At 48.0% G+C, this 25,854-nt stretch overlaps 7 protein-coding genes across 7 annotated transcripts; 3 read left to right on the top strand and 4 right to left on the bottom strand.

Moving 5' to 3' along the window:
* Positions 1-228: 228 nt before the first annotated feature.
* On the bottom strand, positions 229-1,292 carry FSUBG_9899 (uncharacterized protein; the record flags this gene model as incomplete). The annotated part of the gene is made up of 3 exons (XM_036688459.1): positions 229-570; positions 633-984; positions 1,039-1,292. 3 exons carry the CDS (start codon positions 1,290-1,292, stop codon positions 229-231), a joined length of 948 nt encoding a protein of 315 aa, XP_036534607.1.
* Positions 1,293-4,454: 3,162 nt separating this feature from the next.
* FSUBG_9898 (triacylglycerol lipase II precursor) lies at positions 4,455-6,140 on the bottom strand (the record flags this gene model as incomplete). Its single annotated transcript, XM_036688458.1, has 1 exon — positions 4,455-6,140. The coding sequence occupies one exon, from the start codon at positions 6,138-6,140 to the stop codon at positions 4,455-4,457; it is 1,686 nt and encodes a 561-aa protein (XP_036534606.1).
* Positions 6,141-8,622: 2,482 nt separating this feature from the next.
* FSUBG_9897 (pyruvate decarboxylase) lies at positions 8,623-10,335 on the top strand (the record flags this gene model as incomplete). Its single annotated transcript, XM_036688457.1, has 1 exon — positions 8,623-10,335. The coding sequence occupies one exon, from the start codon at positions 8,623-8,625 to the stop codon at positions 10,333-10,335; it is 1,713 nt and encodes a 570-aa protein (XP_036534605.1).
* Positions 10,336-11,403: 1,068 nt separating this feature from the next.
* On the top strand, positions 11,404-12,375 carry FSUBG_9896 (cell wall glycoprotein; the record flags this gene model as incomplete). Its single annotated transcript, XM_036688456.1, has 1 exon — positions 11,404-12,375. The coding sequence occupies one exon, from the start codon at positions 11,404-11,406 to the stop codon at positions 12,373-12,375; it is 972 nt and encodes a 323-aa protein (XP_036534604.1).
* Positions 12,376-13,505: 1,130 nt separating this feature from the next.
* FSUBG_9895 (uncharacterized protein) lies at positions 13,506-15,856 on the bottom strand (the record flags this gene model as incomplete). The annotated part of the gene is made up of 4 exons (XM_036688455.1): positions 13,506-13,562; positions 13,608-15,179; positions 15,451-15,712; positions 15,795-15,856. The coding sequence occupies 4 exons, from the start codon at positions 15,854-15,856 to the stop codon at positions 13,506-13,508; spliced, it is 1,953 nt and encodes a 650-aa protein (XP_036534603.1).
* Positions 15,857-16,198: 342 nt separating this feature from the next.
* Positions 16,199-17,552, top strand: FSUBG_9894 (riboflavin transporter MCH5; the record flags this gene model as incomplete). The annotated part of the gene is made up of 2 exons (XM_036688454.1): positions 16,199-16,498; positions 16,593-17,552. 2 exons carry the CDS (start codon positions 16,199-16,201, stop codon positions 17,550-17,552), a joined length of 1,260 nt encoding a protein of 419 aa, XP_036534602.1.
* Positions 17,553-24,474: 6,922 nt separating this feature from the next.
* FSUBG_9892 (uncharacterized protein) lies at positions 24,475-25,410 on the bottom strand (the record flags this gene model as incomplete). Its single annotated transcript, XM_036688453.1, has 1 exon — positions 24,475-25,410. One exon carries the CDS (start codon positions 25,408-25,410, stop codon positions 24,475-24,477), a length of 936 nt encoding a protein of 311 aa, XP_036534601.1.
* Positions 25,411-25,854: the final 444 nt, after the last annotated feature.

Below are 25,854 nucleotides of genomic sequence, written 5' to 3'. Positions count from 1 at the left end.
GCCACCACTGGACCTTGGGGTCGTTGAGATAAGAAACATAACGATAAAAAAGACGATTTGGCTGCATTGGGCAGGCGATTGAGTATGCCGCAAGATTTACGTGTTCTCGGAAAAGAATGGAATGCCGTATCAGACGTTTCTTCGATAGTTGGATCTGAATCTGGAGGGATCCTGATGCCCTCCTGACCCTCCTGAGACTGACTGACTGACTCTCGAAACAGACGACGCCTAAATGAAGAAGTTGTTGAATTCATCAGTGGTTTCTTCCTGGTCGGTCGTCCACGTGATAGTCGGGTTAGAATCCCCTGGGATTCTGGTGCCCCGACAATAGACTGATGGCCGAGCTCGAACGCAAAGTTGCTGAAGCTGGGGAACAAAGCGGAGAATGGCGCGTACGAGATGGGAATACCAATCTTTCTTGGTGTCGAATTGACCCTCATGCCATGGGGAAAACCACTCCTCAGATGTGCCGACGCGTTCCCCGACCGTCTCGTCCATGAGCACGAAAGCAAAACGGGTCAACTGTGGCATGGCTCCCAGAGCCATCATGACCTTCGGGATCATGGCATTCTATGAGTACACGCCAGTTAAGAAACGGCCAAGGTACCCCAAGGACGGTGTAGGCCACTCACCATCGTATCCCGATCTTTTTTGATTCGGAATTGCTGCTGGCCCCAAGGGAATCTAGGGTTGAGAAACTCGCCAAGAATCAAGGTCTCCAGCTGCTGGAAGTTGTGGTTGATATCACCTAGAATCCTTGTGGTTAATCGTGGGTTTGAATCGCTTCTTGGCATCCCCTCAAGACCCATGACTGCAAGCCGCTTCAGGTGAGGAGCTTGAGTTCTCAGTACCTCGTACATTTCGTAGCAAGATACCGTGACCTTCTTGAGTCTCGTGGGCTCGCGACAGAAGTCCCTGACAAGTCCATTGATTGGATGTGGCTCGAGAATCAACCTGGGTGGATCCAAATGGAAGCAAGCGTGTCTGTAAACTTTTGGTTAATGAAAGTGAAGTATCAATGGCCAGAGAAGAACTCACTTGACGTATTGGGCCATAGGCCCGGATGGAGAATCCGGATGGTCCTCCATAAGTAGCGCCAGGCGTGCGACAATCTGAGAAGTATCGCCAGCAAGACTGACTTTCACCGGGTAATATGGAAGGGTCTTGAGTCGAAGTCTCTTGTTGACCAAAGTCAAAGCCTTCATGGACGGCTGGTCCAGATCCTCGCATGTGATGAGGAGGAGCTCCACAGGCATTCGGTCAAGGGTGGCTTCGGGATTGGAGGGCGCCATTGTATGAAATTGTCTGGTAAATGATACGTGTGTAGTGGTGCGCTTGAAATAATGTCGGGTATATTCTTCGAGAGACGATGGGATTGATGAGGATCCTAAGGATGCTGAAGAGGCTGGGTGAGAAGAATGAAGGAATAAGGATCAGAGTGGGCGATTTTGGAGGAAGATGAAATGAAATGATGAAATGATAAAATGATGAAAGGATAATTGAATGAGATAACTGGATGTGGAATGAAAGGAAGAGAGAAAGAAAGATGGGGAGATGTGATGGAGCGAAGAAAAGAAGCTTAAAGAAAGGTCGGCTCTGTCCCTATGTATGGAGCTCAAGTTGCTGCGCCAAAAAGAAGTGAGTGAATGAATCACTGCCAATCACCGTCACGCCAATGTCGTGACATCGCACAGGTCAGGCGAGAAAGGTTATGCTGGGAGCCAGACCAAAGTTTCGAAGCAGAATATGGCGGTATTGTGATCCGCTTATGACATTCTGGGGATATATCATGCGTCAGATCAGAAATCAGATCAACAGAGAGAGGGATTGCCTATCCTTTGTAGGCGGTATTCCAATCGACCAAGTCCCGTCTGATCCTATGATCTACAAGTAGCGAATGACATGATATACTCCTGAGTGATGATGTGTTTGTGATTTCAGGGGTTCTCTCATGTTACGGACCGAACATCCTGTCATCCAGCAACGTACAATCTCCCACCATTGGCCACATAGCTTCTTTCTCACTGTCGAATTGATCTAAATTTAATTCTAAAGAAAACGTGAATCCACCGTTTTTGATTCATGGAATTATGCTGTGGCCGAACTCATAATCAGTCACCACTCAGGCCTGATGCGTCGAGCGCGAGAACACTGGCAGGAAACGTCCCGATATCATCTCCAAACCTTGCAAGACCTCGTTGAGCTTGTATTCTTGGGGCTAAAGGATTCTACGTGTCAATTGGGGTCAGCCGACTTGGTTGAACTCCATGAGTATGGTGTCATTCTTATTAGAGCGCATCCTCGCTCTTGAATATTGATTCACGACCTTGAGAAGGGCAGTCATCCAATGTGAGAGTGGTTGCAGATATATCATGTAACACTTCTATATTTGCCTAGTCGCTCAGAGTAGCTTTAGCCACCCGTGCCAGCGGAAGCCCCCTGAGCTGTTCATACTCAATGCAATATCGAGCCTGTTTTGATCTATAGAATTCTTTTGCGTACATTATTGTTATGGCGCACTCACGCCCTCCAGGCTCTCATTATACAAGAGCTCTAGTGGAGCCAAAACCATCGAGTTAAAAGCCAAGCAAATCTGTTGCCAAGTCTAGATCTTGTCTCTTGACGAATTGATGGAGATGGAGCACCAGGTTCATCGCCGTATCCAAGCTAATGCTGTCGTGGAAGTACCAACCTTCTCTCTGTTGAATAATCATTGGGTCGTTCCCAGGCCGGATTGAACAAGTCTCTTAGTACGCCAGTACCCGGATCAACATCAGAGGTGTTACCACGCTGTCTAAATTAGAACGGTTGCTGTCCGTTACTGTCGACAAACTCCTTGACCTCCTTGTCAACACAAATATACCGGCCATGGTACGACAAACAACAAAAGATCTTAGCAAAGATCTTGATCCTTCGCTCAAGAGGTCGATGTTTCCAATCGAGCTTATCGCGGATATCTTCCATTAAGCTTATATAGTGACCATCACCTCCCATGAAAGTGAGAAAGCTTAGCTGAACAGCTTGTTCTGTTTGAGGCAACTTTAACAGAAAAGCGGTGAGATCAGTTTGCGCCACCAGTACGTTTGATAACCCGAAGTGCGTGAGCTGCTGCCATCAGTCGATGGGAAAGACGTCGAATAACGACGTGTACTTATTGGATTTCCACTGTCCAAAAATGCCGATTCGTGGGAAAGTCAGTATGAAAGCTAAAATACCTCATATTGGTTGGTGGCTTCACAAAGGGCATCGTAGAAGTACCCTTCGTCGTATATTCCTCAGCAAGATAGAAACCAACGAGAAGTGATAGGTGAAGCTTTTGGAAGCCGGGACGCTTGAGTATATCGCAGAAATTTTTGTATTTTTCCCCTCGGTTCAAGGCGAAGTGATTGATGCCAGTATGAAGTTGATGAGTGTCAAACATCAATTTCGTGACGTTGCGCTTGTCTTCAGCCAAGACCTTGGTGACGATTCGAAACCTTAAGGCCTCTGACGCGGCTCTCCACGGACTAGAAACCTAACGCTGATTCTGTCCTAAGCTTCGCCAGTCAACTTTGTCGCGAATGTCGGCGAGGTTGCGCTCATGAGTACATTGGTCTTCAAGAATCGCAAGGGAGCTCAGATCGAGAGAGCACCGCTGATCGTAGCTACATGAGTAATGCATGATGCTCACTCTGCACCATTGGACGTACCACTCAACCACCTATACGTTTCCTGGCTGTATGATTCTGCGGAAGCGCCATCTTCAAGCTGTCCTCTTTAGACCATTTGCTGACAGTGCCATGTGACACGAGGTCTGTGTATCCCACTAGATGGATTCCAGTAGGCTCTTGATCTCGCGATTTGGCAGTAAATTGAAGACAGCACTGATCATCTCGATGGTTAGGTGCTGAATCTCTATCACATAGGCTTGATCATGGTGCAGTCATATTAGCTGAACCACGACGCTAATTTTGAATAACGGGTGATTCTTAGTGAACTCCATTGGATAGAGCGACATCAAGGGGAAATCTTGAACGGGCACTACTAGGCAACAGAGCTCTCTGGGTGCGCATTGTGCACCAACGGATCATGAGTTTCCATTCATATTGTTATTGTTCGATACTAAGCAGTTCGATCGTGTGAGTCGATGGTTCATGGCTCCGAGCTTTTGAGGTCCTTGTGGTTATATCTCAGATGAGACCGATCGTAGTGCTGATTCCGAAAAGAAGAGATGGGTTCTAAAGGCATTCTGTGCGTCTTCGTATGGCCCCTACTTTTGGAGTTGATGGGAGGTCAGAAAGGGCATTCAGTTTGATGAGCATTATGAAATCTTGATGAAGAGATCTTGATGGTCTCAAAGGGTCCTTTTGTATTAATAGACCTGTCGTGAACACGCATTGCCCGCTTTCAGTTCTACTGTAGTGTCTCTCGACGTATGCTAGCGACTGAGACAATCATCCCGACATAAATCATCTCTACTTGTAGAGACGACTAGCTCTTTCAAGATCATTCCAGAACTCACACTGTCTTCCTCGACCTCTGTCCTCCTCAACAACAGTAAAGTTTCCAGGATTTACCAAAAGCTGCTTGGCATACGCACTTCCCTTCTCACCCGCCTTGTACTGCGGCCACTCCACAGTTCCGTCCAACCTCTTCTTGTTAGGATCGCCTGTCAAGACAAAGCTGTTGATATAGCGATAATAGATTCGCGCAGTCTCAGGATATGCAACGTGGGGGTCATTCCAGATGTAAGCGGCATCAGAGGCGTGAGGGATTCCCTTCCATGACTGCGCAACCAACGGAAAGTCAGGAGTGTTGAAATGAAGACTCCAGGTGGGAACTCCTGCACCAGATGTAGTGAGGGCGGTGTGGCGGCTCATGCAGATGTACGCCATGTCGGACCATGCTGCTGAGATGCGGTTGTACTGGGTGCTGTTGGGGGATCCGGCCCATGGGGAGTCTGGATATGCTACAGGGTCTGGATATAGTTCGTTGATGAGGGCGAGGTCGGTGATGTTGAGACCAGGACTGATACGATGCCAGAATTGAACAAAGTCGTCGTTGGTTTCCAAGTTACCAGGAGTGTAGTATTTACCTTCGTTGGAGGTATAGGTCGTGATGATGGGGAGATGGTGGAACGTGCCCTCTTCTTCACTCTTGGATCCTGCTTTCTCGATCAAAGGACCTCCAATTGACGGCTGCCAAGGCCAGTTCAGTTGATCTTTAGCATCTTCGTAAGCCTTTGCCGAGTACTCCCTGATCTTTTGTGCAGACGCACTGCGCAGACAACCCATTTGTTCCTTGTCGCTAACATCGGTGGAGCAGTTGATATACTTCATCAAGCCTGCGAAGTCTTTCTTGTATCTGGGATATTCTGGACCTGAGAATGATCGAGCTGTCGCTGAACCAGATTGAAGAATCGCGCGCGCAAAGAGAGGCTTGTTCTTATCAGAGTTATAGTTATGGAAGTAGTGAAATGCCGTAGAGTGTGCTCCAGCTGATAAGCCTCCAAGTGTGATCTGTCGAGGATCTCCGCCAAACGAGCTCAGGTGCTTCTGCAGGAATTGCAAGAAGAAGCGCTGGTCTTGCAGACCCAGATTGAGAAGTCCCTCACGCTCGAACAGCTTGCTGGGTAGGAATCCGAACGCATTGAGACGGTAGTTGAAAGAAACAACAACAACCGGCTCAGCAGAAGAAGCAACGAAAGAAACGCCATCAAAATCTCGTCCTGAGAATGACGCAAAACCACCGCCGTGGATCCAAACCAGCGTTGGTAGTTTCTTACTGAGCGGCACGCCTGGTGTACGGAAGACATTGAAGTTCAAGCACGCTTCGTCTTGTTCGTCTGGGTTAGGATACATGAGATCCTGCAAGCAAACAGATCCGTATTTTGTAGCATTTTGCACGCCCTTGAGAGATTGAGGTTGGGACTGTAGAGTGCGAAATCGTCTGTCGTCTACGGGTTGCTCGGCATAGTCAATCCCAAGCCAGGCGTTGACCGGTTGCGGAAGGTTGTCTCCGAGCAAAGTCTTGGAGATGTTTGTCCCAGCGAATGTACCATAGCCTTGAAGAGTAACTTGTGGTATAGAAGAATTCGCTGCAGCTAGGAACGAGAAGAAAAGAGATCCTAGCACAACGGTTGGAGACATGAGAGAGTACATTGTGTCCGAGAAAGTCGAATTATCGAGCTGATGCTCCATGACTTGTTGTAAACTCATCGTCTCTTATACTCAATCCAGCTGTTTTGGAGCTCGGTATAGTAAAGAGGTGTTTGTAGTGTTTAAGTCAGTTTGGTCTCGGGCCATGGATCTGAATGCCGAAGCGGAACAAGGTTGAAACTACCCCGCAGCCGGGACAAGGCCGTACAGATGCAATAGATAAGATTGCCGAGCTGGCCATTCATCTTGAAGAACATGTATCTCGCTTTACGATAGACGTGATACAGTTCACGCAAGTCTCTCTAGAATTTACTGCTTACGGCAATATGATCTGCAGGCACTTGAGTAATCAACCAACCAGGTGGTGCATGTTGATCTCACAACCAATCTTGAATTGAGAAACATCAATTCTTGGCTGAGAAAAGAACTATGTCAATGCATGTCTAAAAGCAGTTAGTTTTTGCAAAAGGTAAGTGTGACTTGCAACGGTATTGACCTGATAAGCGACGGCTGCATCACACAGCACTGCTGCAGTGACGTATCTGAGGTAAGTGCCATGATAAAACATCCAGCAATCTCGTCGGCAACCAGAAGTCTCTCCAGTGGCTTGCATTTGCTTCACACTATTCGCATTTGAGATGATGCCAGATCGAAGATCGAGAAGCCATATCAATGGTTGAATCTGTCTTGGTGTTGAAGATTTCTGAAGATCAACAATCGGAAAGCTTCCGGCGGAAGGGTCTTCCGACGGAATCTTGCTAGAGACTCAACCAGATGCTGCGAAGACCAGCGTTGGCATTATCAAGAGGGTCTTTTCTTGGAGACGAAGAGGTAAATATCCCTGAAGTCAAGACAGTCCATGTCGAGGTGAAGAATCTAGAATGATCATCAAGCCAGTAGCTCGCCATGGCCTTGAAACTGCGTCCTACTTAGATAACGATACTGACTCAAAAACATGTAATGTTAACTGGGCAATACATCATGATATAGTCAAATTGACTCTCAACTCAGCAGTGTGTTTGAGTTCGCTGCCTCCATTATCCACTACGACTGCGAGACGTAACATCCACATGACCCGAGGGGACCACGACTCCATCGCCATAAATGAACCCACAGGACTCATCTATAAGAACGGTCCTCTGCTCGAGACTGTCTTTAATGCATTGTCGCATTATTTCCAGCAAACGACCCAATTATCTAACATGCCTAACAGCTGATGCTTACATCACGCACCTCACAGGTCTAATAGCGATGTCAGCGGTGATAAACTACGATACTAGACAGATTCAGCGTGTTCATTAACACCAGAGAAATTTACCTAGGTTTATTGGTATATCATCCCATTAGGCTCATCCATCCACATGTTGGCGCATTGTTTTCCAAACCCACTATCTGGTGAGCTATTCAGATGCAAGGGGCGAGCACGCGTAGAAACTGTACCAATCTTCTCTACTTAAACTTCTACGCGACGAGTGCGAACTGTAGCTTTTTTGTGGGTGATGACCACCAAGCTCTAACAGATCAAATGACGAAATTGGGTAGCACCTGGACACGAGCCACCATGCTCACTTCGCCAGCAAGGCTGTTGAGTATTTGAAATCTCGGATATTTATTCCTTGGTCCTAATTATACATGTGAAATATTGGTTGCAGAATCCACAAATAATTGTAGCTAATTTTGCAAATCAACATGGTCATCCTTGTCTTGGAATTAACGAGGTCAGTTAAGTCAGCCCTATCGATATCCCTGTCTTATCGATACCGATAAGGAACAGGTTCATCGTACAGAATGAGGAGGTCAATCTGGACGTTAGGGTGGCTTGGTGTAGTATTAGTCGGATGACGGATGGTAAACGCATACTTACGGTGTAAAGCCTGGCGTCAAGTCAAATTTGACGCCCTTTGCCATGTCTCTGGGGGTCACGCGTGCTGGAAATTGAACCAACGCTGGGTCGTCATCTGAGTAGCCCCGCTTACCCTGTACGCTCACTTCAATTTTCATCATCCAGTTTTCTGTATCAGGATAAGAGAAAACAAGCATGTATTTGGTCTTCAATGTTCTTCACTGATTTTTCTCCCGTCAAAAAATGGCTTACCGTCTAATATTTGACCGAAACGTATCTCAGTCGAGTTTCAAGGCTTATCATAGTCAACATTTTGGTGTCCCATCAATGACAATGCGGCGCCGGCGGGCTGTTGGGATCAATGATGTTCCATCCCTAACGCCGCTTAATTTGCCATATTTGGCGTAGCTTGAAGCCCCCGAGAAGGCCTGCCTCGGCAAAAGAGGTGACGGACCGGCTAGACATGGAGTTTCTGCTACTTTGCCCGATTTGGAATGAGAACCCGGCAATAAAAGGCGTCAAGATGCGGATCAACGCGGGGATGTCATCGACGCCCTGATTCTTGTAGATATATAAGGACACTTCATTCTTCTACATCTTCTCTCTGTATGCTATAGATATAGAAAGACATTTACGAACAAAATGACACATACAAAGGAAGCAACTGTCCCCCTCGGGGAGTACCTCTTTACCCGTCTCAAGCAACTCGAGATCAACTCTATTTTCGGCGTTCCAGGCGATTATAACCTCAGATTGCTGGACTACATCAAACCGACTGGTATCAACTGGATCGGAAACTGCAATGAACTCAACGCCGCCTATTCCGCAGATGGGTACTCTCGTATTCAAGGGCTCAGCGCTGTGATCACCACTTTCGGCGTAGGCGAACTCTCAGCGATCAATGGCATCGCCGGCGCTTATTCTGAGCGTGCCCCAGTCATTCACATCGTTGGTGCACCATCAAGAACCCTCCAAAGTGCAAGGGCCTTGGTGCACCATACGTTTTTGGACGGAGAGTATGGAAGGTTTGCGGAGATGCATCGCCATGTTACTGCTGCGCAGACTCGTTTGACGGATGTGCAGACTGCAGCTGATAAGATCGACTGGATCATTGAACAGGCCATGATCCATCAGAGGCCGGTCTATCTGCAGATTCCCGATGATCTGGTCTCAATGCATGTCTCAACGGCCAATTTTGAGAAGAGGCCTGTCATTCGCCCTGCGCCGTCTACTGCTGAGATCAGCCCAGAGACCGTTGACAAGATCTTACAGCGTATCTACTCTGCTACCAAGCCTCTCCTCTATGTTGACGGCGAGAGTCGCAGTACCGGCGCTATTGACGAGATCAATAAGCTCATCAATACTACTAACTGGCCAACCTGGACAACGGCATTTGGAAAAGGTCTCATCAGCGAAGAGTTGCCCAACGTTCATGGCATATACCTCGCCGACGATGGCGATAAAGTGTCTCACGACTATTTCAAGTCTTCTGATCTGATCTTGTTCTTCGGTCCACACATGAGCAATATTAACACTGGCATCTTCAAGGCGATTCCGGAGGAGAGTGTGACGGTTTCGTTTTCGCCTGGTCAAATCAAGATTGCTGGCCAGGTCATTCGGGATGTGGACCCTCGGCAGTACCTTCAAAAGATTGTCAGCCAGTTTGACTCTTCAAAACTTGCCAAGATTGAGAGTCCTGCCATCGCGACAAAGGCGCCAGTTGAGCCTTCATCGTCGGACGCTATCAACCAAGCTCAATTCTATCACTACGTTAACCCCATGTTCCGACGTGGCGATATTGTTCTGACCGAAACTGGTACTGCTGCGACTGGTGGAAAGGCCTTCAAGCTTCCCCAAGACTGTAGCTACTTTACATGCGTGACATGGCTGTCGATCGGATACATGCTCCCCGCCACGCTCGGTGCAGCGCTAGCCCAACGGGATATGAGGGGTTCGCAGCGAGCAATTTTGTTTATCGGCGATGGAAGTCTACAGATGACTGCCCAAGAGATCAGCACAATGATCAAGCAGAAGCTCAACGTAGTCATATTCGTCATCAACAACAACGGATACACAATTGAGCGGGCCATTCATGGGAGGAATGCGGATTACAACGACATTTCGCCGTGGAACCACCAACATGCCCTTGGACTGTTTGGATTGAGCCAAGAAGAGGCATCAAAGCGATATTTCTCGGCAAAGACATTTGCGGAATTGAGGACAGCGATGGACTCGAAAGCGGTACGGGAGAGCGAGGGAGTCACGATGATTGAGGTCTTCATGGGCCAAGAAGATTGCACTGGCGAGTTGAAGGAATTGCTGGACAGGCAAATGGCGCGAGAAAAGAGCCAGTAGATCAGATCAGATCAGATCAGTGGAGCAGAATGAGCAGATACGGTCGGGATATATCTGACTGAATCATCAAGTTCTAGTAAGCTTACCCGCCCGCGTCAGCTCAGCAAGCCACACCGTGTCAGCGTGTCTCACTCAATCATGAAGTTTGAGACTTTTAGGTCCAATCGTCGGTAAACGCTCTTCCCGCCGGTGAATTATCCGGTCCAGTCCAGTCCAGTTCAGTTCAGGAGCCGGCAACACCAGATGAAAGTCAGAAACGCTAGTCTTGTTCGGATAAGCCGGCAGGCCCATTATTTCAGCAAAGTTCTGTAGCTTATGGTAGTCTGTAGTGATGATGTCGTAGTGAAGGTGCTAGCTACACGACAAGGTTAAATTGCTTGACCTAAATAAAGTAGAAGATCACTGTTTACGAGGGCTAATTTAAAGCATGAAAATCATGAGGCTGACATTGACAAGAACCAAGATTGGATTTCTCTTTTTCCACCACAAATCAAGGATGAGGGATGCATAAATCGTCAGCTGGGCGCTAAGAGTGAGTCGAGCTAGCGCAGGCACAGCACACTGAGCAGTGAGCACAGCACGTTACGGTTTAGCCTAGCGCAGGGGTAAGGGATGAGATGACTCGTCGTATAGCACATGGGGCTAATCCCTGCTGCTTGTCGCCCGCCTCCTCCGCGAGCCGTATAGCGAGGACCAATGGGATTGGCGAGGAGTGGCCGAGTTCCGGACCCATTGAGATGGTAAATTACCTCTTCGTATTGAAAACCTGTTCTGTTGCTGTAAATAAACACGAGCTTTTTGGTGGTTCCTGATCCCCGCAATTTGCTAGACGGGAGTGGACTCTGCTCTGGGTCTGGCTCTGGGCATCGATCGGTTTCGGCATCGGTAGTAACGTTCACTTCAGCTGAGGCGAAGATGGCTTTATAAACCCCCATCCCCTTCTGCCTTGTACACTTTCCTTCTTCTCATCCCATCCACGACAAGTCCACTCTCGTTTACAGTCCAACTTTTTCGTGCTCAATAAACACTTACACTCGCTTAAGCTTATTCCAGCACCAAACCGTCAAAATGGGTTTCATCAAGTCTGCCTCCATCGCCAGCGTCCTCGTCGGCGCTGCCACCGCTTCTCCCTACTATGCTCCCCCCTCCAACGAGACCGTCAAGTACACCACTGAGGTCGTCACTCACCTGACCACCTACTGCCCCGGGGCCACCACTCTCACCTACGGCCAGAAGACCTACACCATCACTGAGGCCACCACCCTCACCATCGAGGACTGCTCTTGCACCATCACCAAGCCCGTTGCTACTGGCACTCGCTATGCTCCTCCTCCCAAGCCCACTCACGCCAAGGACTGCGCTGAGATGTGCTCTGACAAGTACGATGACTGCCGTGTCGCCCCCAACGCCAACATGGCTACCTGCGCTGCTAAGTACGCTGCCTGCTTGAACTACAACCCTTGGGAGAGCGGCAAGTTCGTCAAGCCTACCTCTTGCCACGCTGGTGGAAAGCCCACTGCTGTCTACACCACCGAGGTTGTCACCGCTGTCACCACCTACTGCCCTGAGGCCACCACCCTCACCTACGGCAACAAGACCATCCCCGTCACTGCTCCCGGCACTGTCACTGTCCCTGACTGCCACTTCACCACCACCAAGCCCATTGTCCCTACCGGCTACACTCCCCCCAAGCCTTCTTCTCCCGCTGAGAACAAGGGCTGTGCTGAGAAGTGCTCTGACGCCTACAACCAGTGCCGCACTGGTGCTGACGCCAACATGTCCTACTGCGCTGCTACCTACTCCGAGTGCCTTGGCTACTCTCCCTTCAACGGTGAGGGTTCTCTCGTCACCCCCACTGCTTGCTCTGTTGCCCCCGTTGCCACCAAGCCTGCTACCGCTCCCGCCTACAACCCCCCTGCCGGTACCCAGCCCGCTGCTACTGCTCCTGCTACTACCCCTACTCACGTCGTCACTGCTGGTGCCGCCCAGGTTGTCCCTGCCGGTATCATTGCCGTCGTTGGTGCTCTTGCCATGCTCTAAATGGTCAATGGTGTGATTGTTGGAGGGGAGGAGGTGGATGGTGGACTTTTAACTTCATCCATATATAATAATTTGTGCTAGATCTACCGCATATATACGCTTATAGACAATTGAAATACGATTTGGTGCTTCGAACTTTTCTATACCCCAGTGATGTCTTCAACCCATGTATCACAGGCCGTTCTATTGGAGTTCCCGAAACTTGTGAGTCATGACAGTAAGCTTAATTAACTCTCCTTCAACCATGATGGGACTTTGCCCGAGAATTGCTGGCCGGGCGTCTAGGCTAATGAGAATGCGAAGGTGACAGTTGTCTTACCGATGTCAGTGCTCGCAAATCCGCAGCCAACCCAGCTCTTTGAGATTAGCTCATCCGCCTCGTCCCATCTCCAAGGCAAGATTCTGAACTCTGGTGAGACACTGTCCACCAATCAAAACTGGTGGCTTCCGTAGCTCAGTTGGTTAGAGCGTCGTACTAATACTTCAACCTAAGTGTCGGTAAGAGGTACCTTACATTTAGTAGCTTAAAGAGAAGTACCTTCCCCTTACAGGAAAAGTACCTCTCTTTTCGCTTCTCTTCAGGTCTTAGGCTTAAGCCCTGGCGGGAGCAATCCCAACGCCATCCAGTTCTTCTTTTTGCCATCTGTGATGTCTTGTGTTGATGATCTGTTGAGGAATAGATGGATGAACCAGAGCTGTTGGAGTTGGGGTTTTGGTGCTGTTATGCAATTGGACCAATAGAGAGAAGAGTGGGGCACGTCTTTTATGCACATTTAGTGTGAGCTCTCAGACACTAACGAGCAGTATTTGACGGTAGATAAAGAGCCGAGAAACAATACGGTCCATTTGAAGAGGTGGTTGAAGCAAGTAATTGAAGACGTAGTTGCCGAGATCATTATTGTTGTGACATGTACCCACTGCATAAACACCATCCTTGTGGAGTCTATTGCATAAAACCATTCTTATGCATACTTAGCTTATGATGCGATAAACACCAATACCAGATTTATGCTGTTATGCATTATCAACCTTGACCTCAATGGCTTGCGTGGGGTATACCCACCACCTGTAGTCTGTACTCTCCCAGGATATTATATTTTTGGCTAAAGGCAGTATATGTTTCGAAAAGATCAAAATATCCATGCCATTGGATCCGAAACTCCATCATCCAGAAAATCGTCAACCATCTGCCAATGTCAGCAACGATCGAAAATCTCCAGCAATGCACTCACCAGAGAATCCCAGTCATTCATGAAGCTCAGATCAATGTCCTGTAAGTCTTGAATCTCTGTACCTTCAGGTTGTAATTGAGCCAAAAAGGACTCAAACACTACCAAGGCGTCTTGCATCGCCTCTTCACCAGCTTTCAATATGAACTCAACGATCTCAGTATCGGATAAATGTCGCATCATGCCCATAATTTGTGCCATCAAGATCGAAAGCATGAGATAACCTTTAATATTCGTCTCTCCGGCTTCAATGGTTCGCAAGTTCCATGATTTCGAGTCCTCCATGACCTTGAACAAGTCTGGTCGTACTGGTGCTAAAGAAAGGCCGTCGTCCTCTTGTACCGTACTCCTCAGTTCGAGGACGAGTATAATGCTGGACTGCCATGTTGAGAGTCGAAAGAACCCGGAGCTGCACGTGACGAGACGCACGAATTGTTGCTTGTCTGGAGAGGTTATGACACTATCTGCGGCTACGGCGGACCACATTCTGAAAGCTGACTCAACCGTCATCTTCCGTGAAAAGGCGTAGCTCGGTTCTTGTAAGGAGAGTCCATAGTAAGGAAAGTGGAGTGCGCAGAGATACCGACGCATGACGAAGTCACCTACTGTTAACTCAAACTCCGTTGGTGAGTTTTGGCTCTTCTTGCAGTCCTTCAACATACGATTGGCTTCCTTGTATGAAGCTTTCAGTTCTGCGTCAAGACGCAATGTCTCTTGATACGAGTCACCAGACTTGAGATCATTGAGTAACTTGACAACTTTGAGACGAGTCGCGAATGTCAATCGCAATGCCCTCGCAGTCGAAACTTGGGTGAAGACGCTATTAGGTCTGGGAGTCGCACCGTTGGTCATGATTTCGTCATCGTCAAAATTCCCTGGCGGCTCAGTATCGAACTCTCCTTCTGTAATCATTGGCGGTCCGCCAGATGAAAGACTTGACTGGAGGCAGAGTTCCAGGATCGTGTTCCAGAGTCTTCGTCGCATCTCGCAAGCCATTGTCGTGGTTTTCGATAAGAGTGCAGGGTCTCTGTGCAGACCCATTGATACGGCGGTCCTGAGGAGTGAACCGCATGCGATCCAGGACGATTCTCCTCCCACGGAGACCATCTCTCGGGCAAGAACAAGCAGAACATTTGTTTGTAGAAATTGAATGCCAAGTCTTGATTTGAACTCTGGCTCCGATATCCACGTCTGAACTTCGTATATCCACCGAACAGCCGAGGCTCGTAACGAGAAATTGTCATCGTAGGTCGTCGCGCCCAGCGCAAGCACCAATTTGAGCTGAGCCACAAAGTCTCTATCTGACTCAACACCAGAGGTCCATAGAGCATCATACTTGTTCCTAAATGTCGGCATGTGAAGTATACGATACACCTTCTCTATACCCTCCAGGTAACACTCGACGAGACAGTCGCAAAGAGCTTTGGATGCCAATTCAGTGGTGAGTGGTGTCGGCCATGCTGGCGCACGTAGTGCTTTGATGCGCTTTGCCATAGTCTTGCACTTCTGAACTGCGACAACAACATCTGAGGTCTCAGTTGCGTGCTGGTCGATAGCTTCTATTATGTCTCGGAGCTATTCTATGTTAGCATCTGCGAATGCGAATTGAAATATCGCGTGTTACCAAGGGTAGTCCACAAACAAAATGGCTCTGGCCGAAAAATCGCGACTTGTGAGAGATGGCTCGAGGCGTCGCTAATGCACCAACATGTTGCCTCTGAGAGTGCAGGTGAAACGTTCCACCCAATCTTGACGTCGAGGTTTCAAGTGTTGAAGCTGGCGTTGAGAAATGAGATTGCAATGGTGTTACAGTGGTTGATGACAATTGACTCTCGAGGTGACGCACTCTGTTTCGTAGCATGTCGAGTTCCTGAACAGATGATTGACTGACTGGTGTCGGCGCACCTGTTGAAGAGCTTGCTGCTCCTGCGCTCACACCAGGCAATACAGAGTTTGCGCTCGCGACAAGATCTTCAGGTGTTGGCAGTGAGAAAAAAGCATTGATATTTCCGGCTATTTCGGCAATATGATCTTGACTGGCTGTGCTTCTTTCTGCTGATGGAGGATTCTCGTAGACGCATTCGCCTTTTCTTGCACGCATGCAATTGCTACAGGGCGATCCGCGATTACAGCGCATCTTGCGCTTCCGACAAAGATTGCATGACCTGCGAGAATATTAGTCGAACTCACAATAGAATCGGAGATGAAGTTTGGTACACAGCTGGTCTTCGTCGACGACGCACGGGTTCCATTTTTGCGGTCTTTGATGATGTTTACTTGAGAAGGACTTGGGATGCGGAGAATTGTGTAATTCAAGTGATGAGAAATGCGCTCTTGGTGCTAATGGTTGTCCATTTGCCGGTTTTGGGCCTAACTCCGAGCCCGAGCCCGACTCCGTTGGATCACTATTGGTCAACCCACTTGTAAGCATGATAGAGGCTAGGAGACGACTCGACTCCTTGAAAGTCCTGCTCAACATAAAAGGAGCAAGCGACCGGGAAATACGAATAGGGAACTTTTCATGCCATCAACATATTTAATCAAGAGCCTCTTACCTATACACCACTTCAGCCCCTATTTCCCTGTCCCTCATCATGGCCGATCAGGACAACTTCATAAAGCTTCAGGATCAGGCACTTTCTGATTCTGGCAACAATATGGACCAAGTGGAAAAGACATCGTCACAAGATCCTCTTGGTCTTTTGCCTGCACCAGATGGAGGTCTCCAAGCATGGCTGGTAGCAGCCGGATCAGCCTGCATCTTCTTCTCATGTCTCGGCTTCGCCAACTCTTTCGGAGTTCTTCAAGAATACTACATGACTCATCAACTTCAAGGACATTCAGAAGATGCAATTGCTTGGATTGGATCCATATCGACCTTTATCCAATTTGCGGTTGGAGCTTTGAGTGGTCCCATGTTTGATCGTTATGGATCTTGGGCACGTTTTCCAACACATCATGAGATGATTGAGGCTAACTGTTTTATAGGTCCTCCGCCCAGCCGCTGTTACGTACATATTCGCGACCATGATGACGAGTCTATGCACCGAATATTGGCAGTTCATGCTCGCTCAAGGCATTCTCATGGGCACTGCAATGGCTTTCCTCCAGATCCCCGCTTTCGCTGCCGTTTCCCAATACTTTGACAAGAAAAGAGCCGCTGCTTTCGGAATAACCGTATCAGGCTCCTCCATTGGTGGAGTAGTCTTTCCGATCGCACTGTCGAAGATGCTGAACGACTCGTCTCTTGGCTTTGGCTGGTCCATTCGCATCATGGGCTTTGTCATGATACCTCTCATGTCCTTTTCATGCATGGCGGTCAGACCCCGTCTGCCCAGCAGAAAGACTTCCTTCTTCCTTATTGAGCCTTTTAAAAATCCTTTGTACTTGCTTGTCATAGGATCGCTGTTCTTTCTCTTCATCGGCATGTTTGCTCCGCTCTTCTTCATCCCGACTTACGCTGTCTCACGAGGCGTCAATCCTACGTTGGCATCATATCTGCTCGCCATAACCAACGCTGCATCAACATTTGGCCGCATAATTCCGGGAATACTGGCGGATAAATATGGCCGTTTAAACATGTACTCCCTCGGAGGACTGTGCACGGGGGTTGTCATTCTCTGCATGAACGAAGCAAAGTCCACAGCAGCCTTGGTGGTCTATGCTCTGGTGTTTGGGTTTTGCTCTGGAACTATCATCTCGGGCGTGTCAGCAGTCTTCACACTCGTGTCAAAGGACCCGAGGAACAACGGGACTTATGTGGGAATGGGACTGGCTGTGAGCTCTCTTGCAGCTTTGATCGGCCCACCTGTCAACGGTGTTCTTGTGGGCAAGTATGGGGGTTTCTTTCAGGTTTCTGTTTTCAGTGGTGTTATGTGCTTGTTTGGTGGATGCCTTGCTACTGTGGCCAAGTTGTGGACAGAGAAGGGGATGTTTGGTCGGATCTGAACTAGCTCTGGTATCACTGTGGCATGAGCATGGAAGCATCCTATGGTACTTCGCAAACTGTATTATATTCTACAAAACATGACTTGTTGGTATGTCTGGGAAATAATCATTATCATGTCCTTGTCGTTGCCCGCCTTTATCGGTAGTCTCATCATGGCTGTACAGTAACGTATCTTGACCAAGTAGTAGCTTCTCGGTTTCTTGAGAGTCCTTGCTTGGAAGACCTGGGCCAAGGTTATTGGTTTACACGAGACCTATGCAAGAAAAGATGCCCAGCGCCAAGTTGCTGGGTGGAATGAGGAGATAGAGCTTTTTAAGTCAACTATATTTGCGAGGTTAGTCAGTGCTGAATGTGGAATTACACGGGACAATGAACTTACATGCAGATGAAAAGTCCGCTCTAGAATACAGCAGTCTCAGCGTAGATCCCTTTGGAAATAAGAAAATAAATAGTAGATGTCTGCTTTGTCAGATGTAGGAACTTCAATGCATTTTAGAGTCTATCAATCAGCGTTTTGATCTGGGGTTAGTCCTGCATTATGGTGGAAGAATCTCGTATGTCTGTCCGTGTGCGTCAGAAACCCCGTGAGATAGCACCTTTGGCTCTTTTTGGGAGATCATCCCCAAGACAGGCCAGAAGCCTTTTTAGGGATCGGCTACACCTCTTTGAACAGTCTAGCGCAGCCATAGCCTCCAGCATCTGACATACTGCAGCTGACGTATGCCGTCTATTCTCCGAGACAGAGCGGTGATAGCGTCGAATAACCTCAGCTCCTGCAGCGTGCCGTGGACACAGTGCCGTGGATACGGATTGGAGACCATGGAAATAGTGCTCGAGAACTGGATATGGGTCGTAAATAGTACGCTTCCTGTATATCTTTTTATTTGCATTGAGAGGCTTCGATATGTATACTGTAGGATTAGCCGAGATGACTGAGAGGTCGGTGAGTTTTGCAGTGAGGCTTAGCATTTCTGCCACATCTGCTTCGTCTCGGCTCTCGTTTGCAGTTGTGGGTTGATCCCGACAATCGCCAGGATAGACTGTGCCAGTATTTACACCACACATGATGCTATCCGAAGGCTGCTGTGAATGTTGGTCGGCAGACATTTTATAAGTCAGCGAAGGAGTCCGGAAACAATGCGTTCCTGCTATGGGTTTGGTCTAGATGCACTTAATCCGTTTTTTTGCTAGATTTACTGGAAGAAGATATAGCATGAATGAAAGACGAGACTGGAGCTTTATGTAACTTGGTTTATCTTTAGCAAGGCGCCGATCAAACTCTGGATTGTTTAGTAAACTTTAAAAAAAACCATTTTTGCAAGCTTAGGGGACGAACTGTGTATGAGAATGAGGATTGAGTTTCTGTCGCCTTGTGATGTGTTCACGCTGAATGGAGATAAGGAAGTTCAAACCTTTGCTTATGCTCTTTAAAAAGAAAACTAATTCTCGACTAGGCCATGGACGCACAAGATGGACCTGATACACTTTTACAAATCAAAGGTTAACTCAGGGCTGGAAGGCGGCATTGCCTTTTGTAATGAGGGATGCTACGGCGAATGAGAACTGACTCCTATACCTGATGTAAAACTTGTTCGTTCTAAGTTCTGTCTGCAATTTAAGCTCTCAGCCACAAGTCTCTACTAAAAATAACAGATCTAGATAGCAACTTAGACATTATACCGAACTTGTTCGTTCATAGGTTGCTGAAGATACAGGGAGACTAGTGAGTAGAAGTCAGGTTTGTCTCGACGGTACCCATCGACTGATATATGAGAAGTCAGAAACGAATTAAGCGTATGACGAGAGCATGGCACAAAGAGAACTCAGCTTCGGTAGCTCGATAGAAACTAATTAATGCAGCTAGCGATATCCCAGAGCTTCAGTAATTTCACCTTTTCACTAACAGAGCGATGAACTCTTCTCCTAGTCTTTGTCCCGATTCTGTGCAGTTTGGTGTCAAGCACCTCGATGCAAAACTTTAGGTCTGAGTTTGGCAAAGGCCATGCTTTAGTTAGCCAAACTTTGCGCGAACGAGGCTCAGAGGAGTCGAGTTCAGAGTGCTAAACCGTTCTTGTGAGCGAGGAGAGTTGCCGAGTTACCGCAACGAAACCTCAGAGTGGTGCTGACATATAGAGGTGGATATAAAGAGTGTGCTGTAACCATTCTGGTGAACATGGCCGTAGCATGCAGAGCAGACGAGAATCAAGGACTACGGTAGCTGGCCTTTATCGTCGACAGCCGGTAGCGAATTATGGATAAAAGAGCGAACGGACAATCCTCAAGTTTTAATCCTTATATAGTTGCACTTAATACGCTGGTAAGATATGCGATCGGCTGGCAGGCTGTCGCATCAAGATGGGAGGCAAGGTGAGGGGAATCCAAGAGCCATAGGGCACAGGCATCAAAGTGCGGCCGGCTGACAATCGACTGGCAGCTATAGAGGTTATGCAAAATGTATAATATGGCTTTTTAACCTGCTTGCATGTAAAGTGGGAACTCGGGATGACGACTGAACGAACACAAGTGGAAGAGATGATACTACCAGAGGAGCTGCTTTATTGACGAGAGATGCCGATGACATTCACGACGTGGGAGTGCGAGCCTTGGTCTTGCTCTTGACGGCACGAAATAAGAGAAGAGAAGAATCGAGAATGGTTATACGAAACCCTCAGTATGCAGAATGAAGAGATACATAGCTTGAGGACTTTATGGCGAGGCTGAGGTTAATGCCCAACACAATCCTCTGTGCCTTTTCCCTTCCAGCTTTACTACTCCTCTTCCTTGTCCTCTTGCTTCTCCACTTTCTGCCGCTTTCTCTCTTCCAGCCTTGTTCATTTCGATGTTGATGATAATTGGACTTACGGCGACCGGCGATGGGGACTGTGGGATGTTCCTAGGCCTCATCAGCATTATACAATTTCGTGGAGGATGTAATTATAAACTCACGTCCCTCTTTTCCGTTCCAGCCAGTCCAATTCCTTGCGAAAATGTGATAAAACTGGCAGCCAGGTTCAGACGAGACTATGACAACTTTAGGCCTAGATCTTCTAAAGTTTAGGCACTCCTTTGCCAAACTTTGCCGAGTTTAGGCTCGTGGCGGGGTCACATACCGTTGGTTTGGGCCATGCACTCATCAGAAACGATCAAGCAATGTTGCGACAATAGGCATTGGAATACCTTCGCTGCGGGAGCGGCCACCGGCGACTGCTGTTGCTGTTGCCTCGAAGGGCGACGCGAGGTGTTGGAGGACTGTTCTTGAGCTTCCCAGTGCTGTCACATGTCAGTATACCATAGAGCTTCCCCGATACTAAACACGGGACTAAACTTACCGCCATATGGGCTTCGGCTTCCTGTAGAGAGAAAACATGAATCAGTATCATCAATACCGGGGTCATCTCGGGCTGGGAAGAACCTACCTCTCGTGATCCAGGCTGAGTACCAGCGTTACTATACTCGTCATATGTATTTGGCCAGTCGAGTGGAGAACTTACAGTCGGTTTGGGCTATAAACTCATCAGCATCAAAGAGGCAACACTGGGACATTGGAAGCTTGAAATACCTTTGCCGCCGGAGCGGCCACTTGCTGCTGCTGCTGTTGTTGCTGCTGCCCCGAGGGGCGACGCGAGGTGTGCGAGGACTAATCCCATAGATGTGTCAATCAATGAAAAAAAAAAAAAAAATCTTGTGATGATTTTACTTACATTGGTGAAGTTTCGCTGTCACACAAGTTAGTCATTTGGTCCAAGAGTGTCAAAGAATGAACTTACGTGGCCACGGGCGTGGCCAAAGCCACCCCGGGAGGGCTGCTGGTCCTAATAAGCCCGTCAGCGAGAGATCAAAACAGTGAGCATCAACTTGAAAATAATCACGCGTCGATGGTTTGAATGGGCGTACTCACCGCAGAGTTCCGATGGGCTGCTCACGTATTTGTGTTGATTGCTCGTTCATGCACTGCGGCAAAGAATGTTTCGGCTCAGCAATTGCAACGGGCGTGAACGCGAAGGCACAAACATGTCCACCTTGTTTTGGATACTGCCGTAAGGTGTGCGATGGGTATTGGCGCTCGGTCGGACTGTCTGGGGGGATTTTCAGATGCATGAAAATGGTGTTTTGATGAGGCGCGTTGTAGGACGAGAGTTGCGAGGGGGAAAAGGAAAGGCAAGTGGAGCGTGAATGAAGGAGAGAGATGAATGGAGTCGTATCAAGGATCCAAGGCAGCGGAGGAAGCTCGCTTCCATTGGGTCGATGAGTCAGGAACGGGCTGAACTTGCCGAGTGGCAGTGACGGCCACTTTAGCATGAGGCATGAACCGGGCCGTTTGTTCCGCTCGATCTACGGAATATTTATGATGAAGCTCGCCTAAGCTTAGAGAAGACTTTAGAGGAGTTTAGGCCTAAGCTTTGCTAAATTTAGGCCTTTCTCATCTAACAACCAGCCTAAGGTGCCTAGGTCTGTGAAACCCACCTCTGCTCTAAGAAGGTTAGTATTGTAGTAAATTATAGATGATGAAGGAAAACTTACTCGAGGCATCGCAGAGTTCCGATGGCTTGGAGAAGGGAAAAACAAGACTGGGGATCGGCGTGCTTGTCATGGTGTTGAACTCGACCGGGCACAGAGGCAAGCTCAATGTCTTTGTCTGTCTTAGTCCTCGGCGGGCTCACATCTCGAAGCACCTCCTTCGTCATCGTCTGTGGGGAGACTGAGGTGCCCTTGGTAGTTAACCATAGTCCATCATTCGGGCCGTGCACACACTACATGGAGATGACACTCGCAAGAAACTACAGTGACAGTCTGGCGTTTGACTGTCACTATTAGAGTTGGTCATCCATCCCTGGCCCTTGCTACCTCTATCGACTTTGCACCGCTTCCCATGGGCAAGGTGGATAAAACACGATGGTACCAGACAGTGTCTGCTGTAGACTGAACCTGTTGCTGTAGCGTCAATTTGTTGATTTTCTTTTTGAACGGAAATCTTGACGCAATGACACCGAACGAATGCTGTCTTTGAAAGGTTACACATGTTGTACAATATGTTGTCACTTATTCAAGTTGTCCTCAATGACTCTGGTCCAAAACAGTCGATGAAGTTATTTATTAAGAAACTCTTTTTTTACTATAGGTGCCCTTTTCTTAACTCCAAATCATGAACCAAGAATGCCAGGTACTGCTGATGTTCGCTTTTCTTCGCCTCCCTTCGCATCTGTCTCCAAGCCAAACTCGAGGGTCTCCATTGACTGAGCCGGTGCGTACACTAAGACAGGCTCCTAAACAAATCGGTTGGTAAATACACGTTGGGGCTAGGTTCGTGGGGCGCATGAGAACAAGAGGATTGTCAAGCCGTGTATCAATAGTTGGAACCCGAGGGAAATGCCAAATACCCAGGTACTGCCCCGTGGACGTTGTGCGGCGCGCGATGTAAAGATCAGATGCCACATTTGTTCGCTCAAAAAGATCCGACAAAGACACAGACCTTACTACGCGATAGTCCAAGATGCCTAAACCTTTTGGCTTATCATCTGATAAGGTTCCGTGGACGCAGGTTATCCCGCCTCACGACATATCTCATTAGTTCTTCGGGAGGGAGTCGATCGTCCTGCCCAGAATCCGATTCGCTGAGATTATACTTGAAGCTCTGCTCTCCGTACTCGATCTCGGTCGACTTGTCGCCTATCAATCTGTCGAGCAAGGACAGAAAATGAGACAGTGGACTATCCCAGCTGAGTTGATGAGAATTTATTTCGAAATATTCGTGATCACAATCCATGTAGATCGGATGATAACGAGCCAGTGCTTCATTCTTGACGTGTCATAGAACGTTTCTATCGATAAGGAGAACACTCTTCCTGTGTTCCTTGTTATGGGCTTGATCGAAAAGTAATCTGATCAAAAAGGCCAAAGACGGAGGATAGTCGCTGACATGGGTATCCTCACTGAACCTTTCGATGGTCTGATACCAGGATGGGTCAAACTCGACAGCGACGTTCGTCACATCATCGATGAAGTGACGCCCCCATTCATCCTCAGCATCGGTGTGAAGCGGTTTCCAGTTCCTGACCAGTGGTTCCCATGACTCGGCAGTGACGCAAAATATATCTCGCTCCATATCAGCGACTTGATGCCAGGGTTCGTAGTCGCCTTTTCTGTGTATAAGTCCTTGTCGAATGTGAATGGGAAGAGAAAAAGGTTCCGAAAGAAACCAGATAACATCACCAAGACTTTTATCCTCGGTGTTCTTCTGGAAATCTGACCATCCCTGACTACTCTAATGCTTTCCAACAATATCTCGAGATTCTTTGCAAGCAGTCCAAAGACCTGCGTGCCATAGATATGCCGATCTGTTTCTTGGGCCAGTCGCTTGCCATTCGCAGTTCAGGGGGGCAAGTTGCCGGTTCTCATTCAATTGGATATAGTGCAGACCAAAACGGCCACAACCCCAATCAAAACATGCATCTTACCAGATTTGCAGCCGGATCTCGACAGGCAAGTTTGGGAATGGTTGGAAAGTGGCTCGACTCATGGTGGATCGAGCGTGGAAGGTGAACGAGAAAGTGGAGAGTGTTTGTGCTAGGATTCAAAACTGAGAAATGGGTTTTATTTATATGTAGCCCGGTTTAGCGGTTTACTGTACAAGCTCTGCGTTGGCAAAACCTGAGATCACAAAGGCGAGAGCTTCTTATATAAGTGTCAAACTTTAGACAGCCCATCTTGCGACCCGCGACTTTAGGTTTAGATCTTAAATCATATTGAGAAGCCAACGAAGAAATGGTCGAATAAGATTATGTGAAGAAACCACCACAAAAGTATACTCTCGAGTATCTTGCTCAGGCCTTATGAAATGCTTATGCTAGTTCTACCAACTCTGCTACCATCAACCGGCTGTTGAGATCAAGACCCGTCATGCGCTTTGGTCTGGACAAGATGCTACTGACGGATCATTGGTACTTGTTTGTCTCGTCTCAGAACTGATATCAAATAGTCAGTATCGAGGACGTGAGTCCTAAGATGCCAGTCGGAAGCATCATTTAATTTCCTCATGAACAAGTAACTGAGATCATTGGTGAAGCCTTCCATAGGACTGTCCGGATGTGGAATATGCGTACTAAAGCCCAGAACATATCCCAGTTCCACGTACTCCTGGCCGGAATCGAAGACCCTACATCCACCATGTCCTTCAGTGTCGAATGATTGCCATTCAGATTCATCGTCGATCAGCATAACCTTCGATCGGCCACGAAAGACTTCGCGCGCAACCTCAAAAAGTAGTCTGATCATAAAAGCGAGTGGGGGAGAGAAGTCACGGAGAACAGTGGCGAAGCAGGCATTCTCCAGTTCTTCTTCCCAAGATGGGTCAAACTTGACACCAATGTTCTGAGGTTTCCTCAATCGCCTTCGACCTCGAGCATCCTCGGTCTGAACATATATGGGTCTCCAGGGTCTCAGAAGAGACTCCCATGAATCGGTGGTGATGAAGCATATGTCCTGAGTAAGGTCTATAACTTGGCTCCGGGGCAAAGAATCGCTGTGTTGGGCGGAAATTACCCTCATGCAACGCCGCGGGCGTGGCAACCTGAAGTAAAGATCTTCGAAATCTCTTACAGCATAATGAGACTCCCTGCAAGCTGTCCATAGCCCTACATGCCATATATAAGAATGCCACGTGTAGCCAGATCTGTTGCTTGGGTCATCAGTCCTCAAATCGTAGTCCCGAGGCCAGATGTTTCTATTTTCGTCCATATACATATAGTGAATGTTCCTGAGCCTCTCGCTCGGTCCCAGCTGCAAGCAGGCATCTTGCCAGATTTGCTCGCGCAACTCAAAAGGTAGTCGGGGAAAGAAGTGGAATGTGCTAGTGTCCATGATGAGCTTCAGGTGTCGGCTGTTACTGGCGACTCGAGGATTGGTTGACAGATGAAGGACAAGAAGAGAGTCGAGCAGTTACTTACACACAGTGGTGACTCTGAGACTTTATACATGAGACCCTCCGGAGTGAGTCAGTGTCCCAAAGAAGCTTTCTTAGATGTTGCAGATCATTGGATGGCCGCGTGCGTGATGCATTTATACGTTTTTACTTGAATCTTAAAGTAAAAATTTGTCGGATAATGTTGGCAACTTGAACCCTAAAATCCCAAAAAGATCCTTTCTCAAACGCAAGACAAATGAGATACTCTTTAGGGGTTCTACATCGGCAGTCATTTGCAGATACCCAATGCAGAAGCTTTACTTATGAGCCTCACATATCCCAAGATAATCTCATGACTACCTGTTCCCAACACTGGAAAAGGCCAGTATTCTATTTTAATC

Source organism: Fusarium subglutinans (genome assembly GCF_013396075.1).
Source record: "Fusarium subglutinans strain NRRL 66333 chromosome Unknown NRRL66333_c0000160, whole genome shotgun sequence".
NCBI lineage: Eukaryota > Fungi > Ascomycota > Sordariomycetes > Hypocreales > Nectriaceae > Fusarium > Fusarium subglutinans.
This window is presented reverse-complemented; position numbering and strand designations above follow the sequence as displayed.